The sequence below is a fragment of the Neodiprion lecontei genome, chromosome 7, assembly GCF_021901455.1.
Source record: "Neodiprion lecontei isolate iyNeoLeco1 chromosome 7, iyNeoLeco1.1, whole genome shotgun sequence".
In the NCBI taxonomy this organism is placed as follows: Eukaryota; Metazoa; Arthropoda; class Insecta; order Hymenoptera; family Diprionidae; genus Neodiprion; species Neodiprion lecontei.
Genome location: NC_060266.1, coordinates 20,513,516 through 20,528,754, shown reverse-complemented (window position 1 = coordinate 20,528,754; position 15,239 = coordinate 20,513,516). Strand labels below are relative to the sequence as shown.

The 15,239-nt window shown below is 35.9% G+C and overlaps 1 protein-coding gene across 7 annotated transcripts in view; it reads right to left on the bottom strand.

The window, feature by feature from the left end:
* The window catches only part of LOC107225378 (FERM domain-containing protein 5), a 43,556-nt gene extending 29,361 nt beyond the window's left edge, over positions 1–14,195 (bottom strand). For 4 of the 7 annotated variants that reach the window (XM_046744800.1, XM_046744802.1, XM_046744801.1 and 1 more), the window contains exon 1: positions 13,615–14,192. In XM_046744800.1, the coding sequence (XP_046600756.1) occupies positions 13,615–13,710 (96 nt within the window). In that variant the 5' untranslated portion in view covers positions 13,711–14,192. Of the gene's footprint in view, positions 1–13,614 lie in introns of all 7 variants that reach the window. The other 3 variants (XM_046744807.1, XM_046744806.1, XM_046744804.1) reach the window with 3 other exon arrangements.
* Between the last annotated feature and the right edge of the window lie 1,044 nt (positions 14,196–15,239).

The window sequence follows — 15,239 nt, the reverse complement described above, 5'->3', positions numbered from 1 at the left end:
GAAATATTTTCAAGTCGGAGTTTTAAGTTTGTATTGATGAATTTTCGGTGAAAAATCAAAATCTTCTCTTATAAAACACAATTAAATAATTCCTTCACAATTTTGTATAATTTTTAATCGGACATTTTTTCATACACATGTAAACTCGCAAGTTTTCCAGAACATGCAATATTTTTTCAAAACGGTGTAAGCACCGCAAAATATAAAAAATGCGTTCTTTTTTCTTCTTGAAAAATTTATAAAAAAAATCCACACGCTCGTCCTCGCGAAACTATGCATATATACGACTGACGAAATTTTATACGCGAAATTATGAAAAGTTGACAAGGCAAAACGATGCAAGCGCGAATATTCAAGATTGTTTTTCAGAAAAGCAAAAGAAAAAAATTGTCCCAAAATTTGAATGATTCGTTCAAAACGAAAACGATAAAAGCACTTTTTAGAGTTTTCTCAAGCTCGTCAAAATTTCCCAAACTCGGAGGTAATATTGTAATCCATATTCGAGAAAATGATTTTTTTCCTTAACGGTGTTTTTTTTTTTTTTTTTTTGTGAATGTTGATTAAAAACACAATTAAAATGTAAAAATTACGAAAAATTAGAAAGTTAGGGAAATTCTGAAAAGTACTTTTTGATTACTTGTTCGATTTTTTTTTTTTTTTTTTTTTTTCAATCAATTGTAATCAAATTTTGGGACAGTTTTTTTTTTTTTTTGCTCACCTGAAAAATCATTGCAATGACACTCGAATCGTTTTGCCGTGCCGCCTTTCGTTTCAAGATATTACAACATACAAGTATAACACACGGATTAGACTTGTAGGAAAACGTTTGATTAGATGTAGTTGTACAGCATGGCACGATATTGTAGACCGAATGAATGGGTTGCATGATCAGAAGACCGGGAATCAATCAATTTTCGCCGGGTGATTGGGGGTGTCAATATTAGAGTTTGCGAGAAGATTGAATTTCGCCGGCGCGGGGCGTGCAGATCGTTAAAATTGAAAAAGCTTATCTCAGCTTCTCTCTGCAACGCTGCAGGAAGTAAGAATCGATCGAGAATGCAAGTTTCTTACCGTGTAATACCACCGATTACAAGGGTTAAAAAATGGATTTTGTTTTTTTTTTGTTTTCTTTTTTATCAGTTATTAGTTTATTTAGTTATCGAATAACGACCAAAATCACCATATTTTGTCGATTATGGTAAAAAAAAAATGAAAATAGTCAAGGACTGAGCGGTGACCGGAATTAACAATAACATGATCTCATGTAACAAAAATAATTGATAAAAGGTATCAATTTTTGGCCCACCAATTTTGATCCTCAAAACAAAAAAACCTAAAACGTACTAAAGCTCTGTTGTTTTTTCTTTTTTTTTTTTTTTCTTTTTCTTCTTCTTTTTTGTTTCTGCTACAGATTTTCGGAATTGACGAATTTCGTGCCAACAAAAGACGTGACACGAAAGCTGATCACGCCCAATTAGGTAAGCAATAGCAGCTAAGCTGCAGTCGTTTAGATTCGTTCCTTTGAACTGACCGCAAAAACGGTGACTTCTGGTAGGCTGACCGTAATATATTACAATATGACAAACAGCCACGCACACACACATGGATTACCTAACCGCAAATTAATTTACCTTCGTGTGAGCGATCATATTTTTATACATCATACGCGTGAGACGAGTAGACTCGAGTACTGCAGGAATTATTCGCATTCTTTTTCGGAATAAAAATTGAACTTTTTTTTAAACAGATTGGTTAAAGAAGTGAACCTGATACCTGATCCTTGAACCAGAATTAAATTGAAACTGTGTATTTGTAAGGGGGATAAAAAAAAAAAAAAAAAAGAAGAAAACGTTAAAATCTTGATCGTCACACGTAATACAAAGTCTGAGCGACCGTTCACTCCTCATCCTGAAATCAAAACTGGATAGGTACAACAATTATAGACGATCGGTAACCGGTTACGGGCGTGAAAAAGGATCGGCAAAAATCCACTAATTATCCAACCACTCGACCGTTAATCCCAGAACACACGACGATGATTGGTATCAAAGGTTGACTGAACGTTGCTAAATTTTGTCTAACGTGTACGTAAGATATCAGCGATAAGTGAAGCGAGTGTCTGTATACTGTAAGAATATCAGGCTATTGTTAAGCTGAATCTCTCTGCTGCTATTTGACTTTCCGTCTTTGCTGCTATTTGTCAATCGGATCGTGAGACTTGAAAGCGACCAGCAAAGCAACTTCAGCAGAAAGCCAAAGGTCTTAGCAACGAAATTTCAGTGTCAACATACATCTGACCAAAGATTATTTTAACACGGCGAAAAAGTTTCGTTGATTTTATACAGCACGCTGAAAACATGATGTTTTATTAATGTCTAAGAAAAGGTTCGGCATCACGATTCCATATATTCCGTTGCTATTGCGAAATCAGATCTACGAAACGAAATCGTTTTGCAAGGATTGATAAATGATTGTTTAGTTGTCGCGACTGAAACAAAAATTATCGTGCGATTTTGTTTTGAGAAATATACCATTGCGAATTTTAACACACTGATTCAATGATGTTAGACCACGAATGATTTCATTTCACCGACTATACTGGACAGACGCCTGAAGCCTCTACTAATAACTCCTCGTATCACTTCTCTTGCGAGAAAGGACTTTCAACGCGTTTACAGAGACTATTTTTGCACCTCAATAAAAAGTTTTATAGTTTTACGATGTAAAATATTACTTGACAGCTGTAATTAATTAGTAGCTCTGATGAATTCGTAAATTTTATTCGGGGATATAACGCGATTTAGTCGAATCAACCAGAGGGTATTGAATATTTTGATAATACCGTGAAAAATAGTAATATTAAATTTTCACTCAACCGACTGAATTAAAATCGAGATTACGTATTTATGAATGTATTTTGTACAATGAAACGCGTCGACAAGTTGATTTTTTAGCAAAAAAGCAAAACAGTTTTCTCTGATTATACTTCCGCGTTACGATTGCCGTCAGCAATCCATGAATCAATCGACCAATCTCTGAAAACCAAGTACTCGTAGACCGTGTTTTATATATTATTTATATATGTATAGAATGAGCCGCGAGCTATTGGAAAGCAATATTCCAACATTCGAATTACGATTGCAGCAATGAACGTTGACGTGTTGTTGAGCTATCGACGAGAAGTCGATTCCGGTTATTCCACTCATGATCAAAGTACATTACAATGAGCGGCGACAGCTGCTTTCCAACAAACTTACAATTAATTAAACTGATCATCGAATAGGTGTGGAATTTATGAGAGGAAATTCCGGGACGAGTTTAATGCGAATCGAAAATCAATGCTTAACGTTTAATTGACGACCAGACGATACGGCACCTTCGGTATTTTTAACGTTAACTGTACCCTGATTCACCAACATCCTTGAAGTGATGATAACACCTCGCGTACACAAAATCAAGGGTTATTTTCTGCACTTTATCATTTCAAAACAAAACGTCGGTGGAGAGGCTGATGAAGAAAACATCTTTTTTTTTTTACAGGCAGGTAGCAATTTTCAATCTAGAACAAAAAAAAACTAACAACGCTGAGAGAAATTTTTATTTTCGGTTACCGCTCAGTCCTTAAATATTTTCATTTTTTACCACAATCGACAAAATATAGTCCTAGGTAGAAAATGAAAATTAGTTTTCTAGCCGTTACCGGAAAGTCTGGTATCCGTTACTATTCTTTCTCATTACGATCACTGTTACTAGATTTTCTTGCAACTGTTGCGAAAATTTAACGCTCGTGCAACGATAAATTGACGTTAAAGCCTTGTTTAACTAAAAAAGTAGAGTAAACCTCACAAACCGATTTTGCGTTGCAATAACGAAAGAAGGATCGACGATAGCGCAAAATCGTTACGTTTACCTCGTTTTTCGTAATACCAACAATATTTAAACAGTTTTTTCAACGATACCAGTGTTACTGAATTTGTCCTAGTTACTGTAACAAATGAAATTTTTCTCAGTGAAGATTTTAAAAGAAGATGACAAAATCTAGGTAAGTACGTAGAATTTTCTCATAAATATTAAATTATACAAAAAATGGCGTCAATTTTGTCGAAAAAGTGAAAAAAAAAAAACGTGAAAAAACATTTTCCTTCTCAAATCGACGCCATTATCATAAAAACTATTCATTCTGAGGGAAAATCCTACGTACGTACTTCACAATAGATTTTGCAATCTTCAATTAAAATCTTGTACAAGAAATTGGACTACATATAAATTGGCAAATTCGTGCATGAAGTGAAAATATCACGCGGACAATGTGAATAAATTTGCAATGGTGAAAATTACAGATCTGGCTAAAAGTCAGCGGGCGGCTGGCGTCTGCAAGGCGACTGGGATTCGGTGGCTCCTCGATTCTCGCTTTGTTGAATTTTCGACGAAAGCAGACGCTCGCTATTTTCTTCCCTTCGTCGCCTCGGCTTCCCCAAACTTTGCCGAATATGGGTCAATAGGCCAAGAGGGTGAGAAGAGAGAACAGGGATGAAAAGGTATGAAACCTACTGACTAGGGTCTCGCGTACCGAAGCTGCCACCGAAATTCGCGCAAGCTTTCGATATTACCTGTGTTACACTGGTTGTGAGAGATATTTCTCGATGCGGTTAGCGTGAATTACAGTCCTTGTATGTATTTTTGTTTTTTTTTTTTTTTTTTTTTTTTAGCGTAACCACAAAATACAGATTACACAGACACAAAATGAAACTGCGGTTTCATAGCTGTATTCGATTACGACCACTGGTATTTTAATTTCTCGTAACCGTTGGACGCTCAACGTACGAAGTACAGTATTTTTTCAAATTGTTTTCAATGCGTCGATTGATCGTGAACCTAACTTCATTACTGCACGACTTCAAAAGACTTCGTGAAGTCAATTGACTTCAAATGACTTCCAGTGACTTCACTCACTTCACTGACCTCAAGTGACTTTAAATGACTTCAGGTAACTTCACCGATTTCAAATGACTCCGAGTGACTTCATTGACTTGGCTCACTTTACTGACTTCATTCACTTCACGGACTTCAAGTGGCTTCGAGTGACTTATATATCGTGACTCTTTATTGACTGCACTGACTCTACCGGCTTCAAGTGACTTCAGGTGATTAAGTGACTTCGCTGACTCTACAGTGACTTCGTATGACTTCACGTGACTTCAAATAAATTTAATGATTTCGCTGACTTCACCGGGTTCCAGTGACTCCAAGTAACTTCATTGAATTGGCTGATTTTTTCGACCTCACTCATTTTGCTCACTTCACGGACTTCGAGTGGCGTGAAGTAACTCTTTATTCACTTCACTAACTTTACTGACTTCAAGCGACTCCGAGTGATTAAGTGACTTCGCTGACTTTAAAGTGGCTTCAGATGACTTCACCTGACTTCAAGTAACTTTACCGATATCGCTGACTTTACCGAGTTCCACTGACTCCATTTAACTTCATTTACTTGGCTGATTTTTTCGACTTCACTCACCTCACTCACTTCAAGTGGCTTCAAGTAACTTGAACCGACTTCAATGACTTCACTCACTTCACTGACCTCGCTGAATTTATTGACTTCGCTGACTTTACTGACTTCAAGTGACTTCGAATGACTTCATTAACTTCGAGTGACTTCAAGTGACTCTGAGTAACATGTATACGGGACTTCGGGAAACGGTTAACCCCTCGACGTTAATTAACTTTAACTTTCAACCTCTTACCAAACTTTCCAGCAAACTGCACTTCTGGTCAATTACTGATGTCATCAACTCTCTAGCTAACTACACTTTCTCCTATCCTCAGATAATCTGCAAATATACGACAAGTGACAAGCGATTCATTCGGACTAGAAATTGAATCTTCCCTCTTTTCTCGCAACTCTTCGTCCGTGCATAAACTTACACACATAATGCAAGTTGTGCCTAAACAATACACAGAGGATTATTGCGGCAGTGTAACAGCTAATACAACCTGTCGTTCTTCTCTGTTTTGCAAGTACCGGCGGTTGGCATGTAGAAAATGGCGAGAGAGAGAGAGAGAGAGAGAGAGAGAGAGAGAGAGAGAGTTTTCCGCCTCCTCCTCATCCTCCTCATCCTCCTCGTCGTTCTTCAACCACTTGGCAAATGATCCTCAACAACAGGCGTGCAGGGTGAATTGTAAAACAGGTCAGCATAAAGCTGCCTCTGACTACCGTTCTACGCTTTTGGGGTTGACTCGCATCAACTGCTGCGACCACTGATGAACCGGGACACATTGCCGGACAATAGAGAGAACGGACAGATAGACCTGGACAACAGATGCCGGGTAAAATTCTCCGTTCGGCGATGATAGTGTCGCGGTCTTTGAACTTCCGATTGTTATACTGGAGCTTTTGATCACACCGCAATAATCAGATAAGAATAACAACCTGTCGTTCTTCCCGCGTCTGATTAAATTTCGAATCGCGTTACGAATACCTTTTATCCCATCACGGATTACACGTTTTACACGAAGTTCAACGGGCATCGATTAACTTGAAGTGACGAAACGTTGAAGAAAAAAATCGCTGCATATGTCATTCAAAAATTCAGAATTAATCTGAGACGCAATTCAGTTCTCAAACTATGTCTTACTTTCACTTTGTTATATGTTCCATCTTATTTCAGACAATCTCAAAGTTAAGAGGTAACGATTCTTTACCCCCTAGAAAAAAAAAAAAAAAAAAAAAAATCATTAATTCAACTCGGGCAGCGTTAATTGGTCAATAATTATCAATTCTGCAGGCGTTAGGACATGTTATACAAAATCTTACACAACGATGAAATAATAGGTACGTTATTACAGATGTAGATAGTTTGCTGTGTAGATTCACGCGTTAACGCGTTACGCAAACTATTTTTAAGCAATACGTCAATACGATATCACATCAAGTACTATTACAGCGAGCTAAATACAGGTATAAAGGGTATTTGTTAGAAAATCGGCGAGTCATTCATTCCTGTTCGTCTTAAAAGCTCTGCCCGTTACGACAACGTCACCCAGCGTTCAATGTCAGACACGCGGTCTGCAGTTAAGCATACATATTGCGTATTATACACGTGTATCTAATAATTAGTGTAATGTACATGGGAAATTCCACGCGAATCCGACCAACCTTTGATCCTCACCATATTCAAAAAATTTTCCGCAGTTGTTGCAACCCTGAAACGACGCCCTGAATTTTGTAGATTTTTTTTTATTCACCTACTCAATTATTTAAAAATATTTCGAGTGATTTTGAAAATACTGTAGTTTCTATTCCAAACATTTCAAGACTAGTCAATTTTTATCCGTTTTGGTTCGGTACTTTCAATTTTTTCAATCAACTAAAACATTCTTTGAACGGTCTGAAAATTTTCAAAACTTCTGTTTTCCACTTAGAACATTTCTAGACCGATTTCATTGTGGAGCGATTATTTGTATATTTTTTACCGCATTCAATTTTTTATTTATCAAACGGTCTGGTAATGTTACAAGTGATGAATAAAAGTTTTGAAAATATATTGGGAATTCTCGCACTGTTTGAACGGTGTTTTAATTGATCGAAAAAATTAAAAATGCTTAAAGAGAAAACGGAAGAAAAATTCAGCCCGTTACAGGGCCGGTTTTGAAATGTTTGTAAAATAAAATACAGTTTTTGAGAATTTAAAATAATATCCTTTTCAAAATCACGCTCAATATTTATGAATAATTAACGAGTTGGATAATAAAACTGAAAAAATTCAGGCTACTGTTTCAGAATTGAGACAATTGCGGAAGAAATGTTGGAGTAAATAAAAAATAGCGAGCGTCAGACGTTGATTGAGTTCGCATTTAACGGTAAAAAAAATATATTTTTCTTTTCCGAAATTAATTACTTCGATGAATGAAATACGAAGAATTATACACGAAAGCGTGACGATTGACTTGTTTCTTCTTTTCCTATAAGATCCACTTTCAACCAAATTTATGTATATAATAACAAGATCGGATATGTAAAAAATGTATATATATATATATATATATATATATATATATATATGTATATATTTGCGGAAGAATGAAAAAAATATTGATTCAGAAAATTTAAAAATCAATTCCTCGGTCAAAATCTCAAACTATAGGTAAGTATACACTGAAAGAAATTTTTAGTTCCGGTTAGTTAGTTTTCTAGCTGTCGCCGGAAAGTCTAGTATCCGTTACTATTCTTCCTTTTTTTTCTTTTAACGATGCGTGTTTTACCGAATTTTTCCAGTTACCGTAACAAACGAAATTTTTTCTCAGTGTAGAAAGTTTGATCACAACTTTAAACGTCGATTCCTTGACGATCAAGAATAATCATCATCCGTATACATAATATAATATCTTTGTTTCCGAATCCCCCCCCCCCCCCCCCCGGTCTTAAAAAAACATCGTAGTTAAATTATACAATCACCATTGTATGAAAAAAAAAAGGAATATATCGTACAATCTCGTAATGAAATTTACGGAAGAAAAAGAGAAGAGAAAAAGCGCCGAACCCCGTTGAAAATAATACTTCCGGGCGCTACTCGAGCTGATTCCCAGGGGAATATATGTATGGCAAAGAAACGCGAGGTTGTGAAAAGCGCGTGTTGTATACAGAACCGAGCGCTTTATACACCGGGAAGGAATAATAATGATTAACGATTCATTCACGGCCTCAAGGGTGGTGGTGGTGGGAGTTGACGGGGTGGGATTTTGCGCCGCACCAAACTTTTTGGCTCGGGGGCCAGAGCGAGGATCGATTAGACCGGAAATAGACCGGAGGACGCATTATTGCTCGGCGTATGATCGCAATAAATATACCGGAAAAGTTATCTCGCTCTGCATGCCGGCTCAATGCTCCGTGGCTATTATGGCTGATCGCTCTTACAGCGATTATAATAATAACAATGACGATAATAATAATATTGTACAACCCTGCATTCTGTGAGAATTCGAACACGTTTCGGGGTGTCTCGTGTAACGAACGACGAAGATAATAATTCTCTCCACTCGTTGTGATATTACGTAACGATACGTGTGTGATATGGTTACACTGACCTGGGAGAAATTTTTATTTCCGGTTACCGCTCGGTACTTAAATATTTTCATTTTTTACCACGATCGACAAAATATAGTTCTAGGTAGAAAATGAAAATTAGTATCCGTTACTATTCTTTCTCATTACGATCACTGTTGCTAGATTTTCTTCCAACCGTTGCGAAAATTTAATGCTTGTTTAGCTAAAATAGTAGAGTAAACCTCAGAAACTGATTTCGCGTTGCAATAACCAAAAAAGGATCGACGATAGCTCGTTTTTCGTAATTCCAACAATATTCGAACAGTTTTTTTTAACGATACCCGCTTTGCTGAATTTTTCTAGTTACTGTAAGAAATGAAATTTGTCTCGGTGTAATAGGACGAGATATGTATGTTATGCAGAAAAATGATTCTGTTAAAATTTGACCCGATTGAAAATTTTCTATACTTTCTTCTCTCTCTCTCTTATTCTTTGTTGAGTTAATGTATTGTTTTCAAAACAAAGAGGCGATAAATACTTCCTATAAAGAATGATGAATGTGTTTAATATTTCTGGTATGAATGAATGAGAAAACAATTTTCATATGAAATATAAAATCATTGTACCGTTCAAATAAAAAAGCTGGTTGAATTTTTACTTTTTCAAATCTTCAAATAAAATATTTTCTGAAGTTACTTCGGCAAAGAAAATTCGCTGACTTGCAGAAGATAAAAAAATATTGAATCTCCGATTCGGGGGTGCGCAAAATTTTGAACTTTGATTCGTGTTTTACCGTAATACGTATATATGTGGCATTCCGTGTCAAATTTCCAACCCAAGTACCTCACCCCCTTCGATTTTTATAATTTTTTTTTGTGTAATTTTGCAACCGACCCAAAAGGGGTCTCGAAATTTTTTTCAAATTTTTAGTCACCGATGAAATTAACAAACAAAAAAATGACAAACCAATTCTTAAAACCCTATTTATAAAAATCTAAATTTTTTTTTTTTCTTCAATTATAGTGTCACGATTAAAAATCACATTTCAAATCATAAAATCAGTGTACATTTTTCAGTTTTTTTAAAAATGGCGTTTTCGGAGTTAGGTTTTAATTTTTTTTTTTTTTTAACTTCATTGCTGGCTAAAAAAATTTAGAAAAAAAAAATTCCGAGACTCTTTTTAAGTCGGTTGCAGCATCCTACTAAAACATTATCAAAATCGAAAGGGGTTGAGATACATGGGTTGCAAATTTGACGTGGAATGCCCCATATACATATCTACATATATATGTATACATATATATTCGAATACTTAGAGTGTAATTCCAATTAGATGTAGTAGAAAATCAGTGCCAATTGTGTTTTTGAATTGTGAATTATAATAGAATTAATTTTTATATATCGTTGTTAGTTATATTCATTGCAGAGAGATTCTTCAGTTGCACTTATCGAGCCTTGATTTTGTGGATTTAAAAAAAATTCCAATCATCTCGACTCGGTTAATTGAAAAAAAAACCAACTAAAAAAAAAAAAAACCCTAGTTTGCCTTTCTCTTCAGAAGGACGAGATATACGCAGTAAATAAACTAACAAATGAGTATATAATCACAAGATAAACATTGTTGAACAAAGTTTTGTTCTGTTTTAAAATAATTCTACACTATAATACGGGTAAATATTTAATATCTTATAATACAATCTGTATGAACGGTAGATATTTATTTTAATATACTTAAATACTAAAAACAGAGAGACCCCTTTTTAATCTAACACGCTCTGCTGCCCTCGATACGATATTATATTGTAATATGTATAGATATATAATGCATAAAGACAATAAAGTTCTGCCGCCGCCCTCTTGGGTCATTTTTCGGTTTGGGGACTCGATATGATCCGCAGGTCAGGTCACGCAACGTTTGGAATTTAACAATAAGAACGGGAAAAAGTGATGTATTATACAATCGGGATCGAGAAGCTCAATTATTACGTAATCCAACGCGTGTTTCGATTCTTCAAGTTTAATTAACAAACTGTTTTTTTTTTTTTTTTTTTCTTCAACATTCTCTGTATAGTGTACCGTGTATATTAGGCTGTATAAAAAAAATTCGTCTACTGTTGTTTGTTGTTTTTTTTTTTTTCTTTCAAAACTCGAGTCTAAAATATTGTTCCCGATGATGAAAATATAATGCTGTCCAAGTTTCAGGTCTTAATATTAATATTTTGAGCTGCCTCGTGGCGGTTTTCTATTTTACTGTACATAATTTAAGAGACAAGCTTCTGGAGAGAAAGAGAGAGATAGATAGATAGATATAGAGAGAGAGAGAGAGAGAGAGAGAGGCGACGGATCGATGAAGAAGGGGTATATATAATAGAACGTAAAGTTGCGTATCGTAGAATTTTTTTTTTTTTTCGCTTTTTTACTTTTGCTCCTTTCGTCTTTACTACCCTCCGTGGCTTCTGCCACGGAAGAAGGATATAAAAAATTCATTCAACTCCGCGATTCTTTCACGATTCTTAGAACATGTAATGAGAGAGGTGAATTTTATCTTACATTATTACGAGGCTGAAGTTAGTAACGTTGTTGTGACGATTAAAGTTCCGGAAGAGCCGTTATTTCGTAATTTTAGAAATCTCTAAAATCCGGCAAATTATAATAAGGCAAAGCGACGATTCGTATTTTCAAAACTTGACCGCTTCAAAGTCACTAAAAAATTTCAAAATAGTAATTTTTTTTCCCCCCAATGTTTCGTTACGCTAACGTTACCGACTTCAGCCTCATACATTATTCAAGTACATATAACTAGGATTTGAAAGAAATTTTATTACACGCGAAAATATTGCCAGTTAAGTAACACCTCCGTACACGCATAAATATAAATGATTTGAATCGATTTGATGATATTGGCGATTTTTTTAAATATGTACTGTTCGTATCTATATATATATATAAGCTGACGAAAAGTAATAACGAGCAATTAGTTATCCTAGTTGAGTGAAAATTTTTCTTCGAGTATAAAAATGTAACTGAATTATTTCTGCTTTGAAATCGAAGAATCGTTGTATGATTAAATTTACGGCTTTGATATCGAAATATTTTTCTCGCATTAACAAAGCGCAAAATTTCCTGCTCCGTCACGTTGAACGTACCATGTTTGTCGTTTTTAGTTTTCTATTCCATTTTTTGTTTTTCTTTCACCCTTTTCCTTTTGGAAAAATTACCGTACCTACGAAATATTCAATTCGGGCTTTGATACGCATTTGACGATTTCCATTTTTTCTACATCTTCTTCTTTATCTTTTTCTTTTCCCCCTCGTTTCTCGTACACCGAACAATATTCAGATACATTTACATGTATAATGCATCCGGCATAATGCGCGCTGCGCGTTTTTTTTTTTTTTTTTCTTATTTAATACGCACGACGTCGTTTATACATCGATTCGCGATACAATTCGATCTTCGATCTTCTCATTGGAATTGCGAATATCGCTCAGCAACGATTCTATGGAAATTTAGCACGGGAGCATAATTCAAGGCGAGAATAATTGATTGCTTGGTGTGATTATTGTACATAGAATTGTACTAAAATTACAATAAATCGATACATTTTCTGCTCGGTGGAATATTCATTATACACCTCGCAACGAATTTTATATTTTTAGTAGGAAAAACTAAAAAAAAAAAAAAAAAAATACCGGATAGTGATTTGTAGTATCGATGTTTTTTTCAAACATCTTCTATGATCGATTGATTTTTTTTACTCGATTCTGAGAAAGTTTTAAATAACCAACCGATCTTCACGATTAATTGTAGAATAAATAAATCGAAGATCGAGGATTATACTCATGCAATTTCATTTGAGGAAACTCTGCCTTTATTTTTATCTTCATACTTTTCTATTTTCATGGAAAAAATACAATGAATTTTCTGGGGAAAAAAATTGTTACAATAACATTTTCACCGTAATTAAGGAAATAAATTCTATTTCACAAGACAATATACGAATTTATTTTTCAATCGCGTAACGAAATATGTTAAATTGCACAGCTTGAAAAGTATCCCAACTGTATTACAACCCACGTTAGTGTTTATATATCCACAGAAAAACAATAAATTTCTGTGTTGAATTAGCTTAGTCAGATGATCTGGATGACATCGCGGCATAAAAGAAAAAACATCCAAACCTCAATTTCAAATATCGAACAACCATTCGAATTTCGGAGTACATAGTAACCGGATACGGTAAAAAAAAAAAAAATAACAGCTTTGAAACGTTTTCGTACCTTCAGGTCTGTTAGAATAAACCACCGAGGCTGAAGTTTGTAACGTTATTGCATTAACGCGTCTTGTAAAAATAAAAAATATAAAAAAAAAAACTAATTTCTTTGGAATTTTCGGTTTCCCTGAATTTTAGGAAACCTTTAATAAAGCATGAACAAACTGAGATTTAGTAAATTCAAAAAATTATTCTAAAGGCGCAAAATATTAATATCTCTTTGAACGTTTCGATACGGTAACGTAGTTAAGTTACTAACTTCAGCCTGGTAAGTCTAAGGGATGAAGAAACTTACCTGAAAATCGCACTGTATAATCTCGGTGTCATCCAAAAGGCGAATAGTGGCCCGATGCACCACTGTCACGTCGTTTTTGCTTCCAAACTTCAACATTTCTAGTCTCAAATCTTTGTCGGCAATATCCCCCTGTCCCTCATCCCTCACCCCACAGCACCACACACTGGCTTGAATAAAGAAGGGGGATGTGAAGGAAAAAAGAAAAAAAAAAACAAAGAAAAAAAAACCGACTATCGGCCGCGGTTTCTCTCCGTGTTTTGTTTTTTCTTCTCTTCTCTTCTCTTCTAATTCTCTTATTTTACACGCCTTTCCGTCGCCCTATTTTTGAAAACATTTGCTCGTCGCTGACGCTCGTTTGTTTTTACTATCCTCCCTGCGCCGCACTCGATGTTCACCTCGCTACTTATCGGCGAATGCGGTATGACTACTACGTTCCGTCCTCGTCTCGTCGTCGTCGTCGCCGCTGTCGTCTCGACAAAACACACCGAGACATCACTGATCGTGAGGCAGGTTTCGGGCCCGTTTGCAGTCACCCCAGTACCCGCGGTATAGCCAGGCTCGACCACTCGTCGTAAGGAATACCGATTGACCCGTGGAACGACGGAAACCGTGAACCGAAACAATCGAAGCTCGAACGTTCGAACCGCGGAACGCTGGAAGAGGAACTCGAACTCGAACTCACTGACCGCGAAGTTTCAAACTATTGTAGAGTTTTGAGAGATTGATGTTTTGATTCTGAAGAGAGCGAGACTAATTGATTGGCAATGTCACATCGTCAACTTCCATTAGGCTGGCGATATTTCTTTGGAATATGGTTACTCGATATCTGATTACAACTGGGTGAGTCGGTAGGATAAAACTCGGAAGTCGCCTCAAGCCATAGAACTGCGAAGCTTGTTTGCTTGAAAGAACAAACTATGATGGAAGACAAACATGGCTAAACTGCAAAATTAAAATTGATTAACCATGTTCTACTAAAGAGAGCCGGTCCTGGGCAATTGTTCGTGCTGGTTCAGGGTCCGACGGAATCGAAGTCCTAGTCGGTAATCTTAACATTTTGGTGGTCTCTGTTGATGAAAGAAAACGTCTGTAGGCGTTTCGTGGATAACCGTGCATATTTTTCATCGTCTGAAAGGGGAAATGGAAGAGGTATTGATACCGGTATTATCTCACTTAACCATGCTGGTGTTGCTAAATGCATACGTAGTGGCTATTCTTTCAAAAAGTCGGTAGGTTACCATTAATCTCTTCAGTAGAACATAGTTACTCAAAGTTTGAAATAGCAAACTTCGACGGAAGATAAAACAAACGGAAGTATGTGTGCAATCTAAATTGCTCGTAGATTCGACATTACCGACTATGACGACCCCACCCCCGCCGAAAAATAAAAAATGTAATGTAACAGAAAATCTCCTGAAATAAAATAACGTAAGAACTTATAGATACCGCCTACTCAGCTACTTAAAATTAAATCACTACAAAGAATCAAAATCCACAACCACTAAGTCAAAACTGTCATACTGACTGAGCAGGTAAGCTCGTAAGGTAAGTATGCGGTGCTCCTCTACTCGGTTGGATTCTGAAGATGGCGCCACTGTACGAAAATACAAAGATCGCGGATGCAC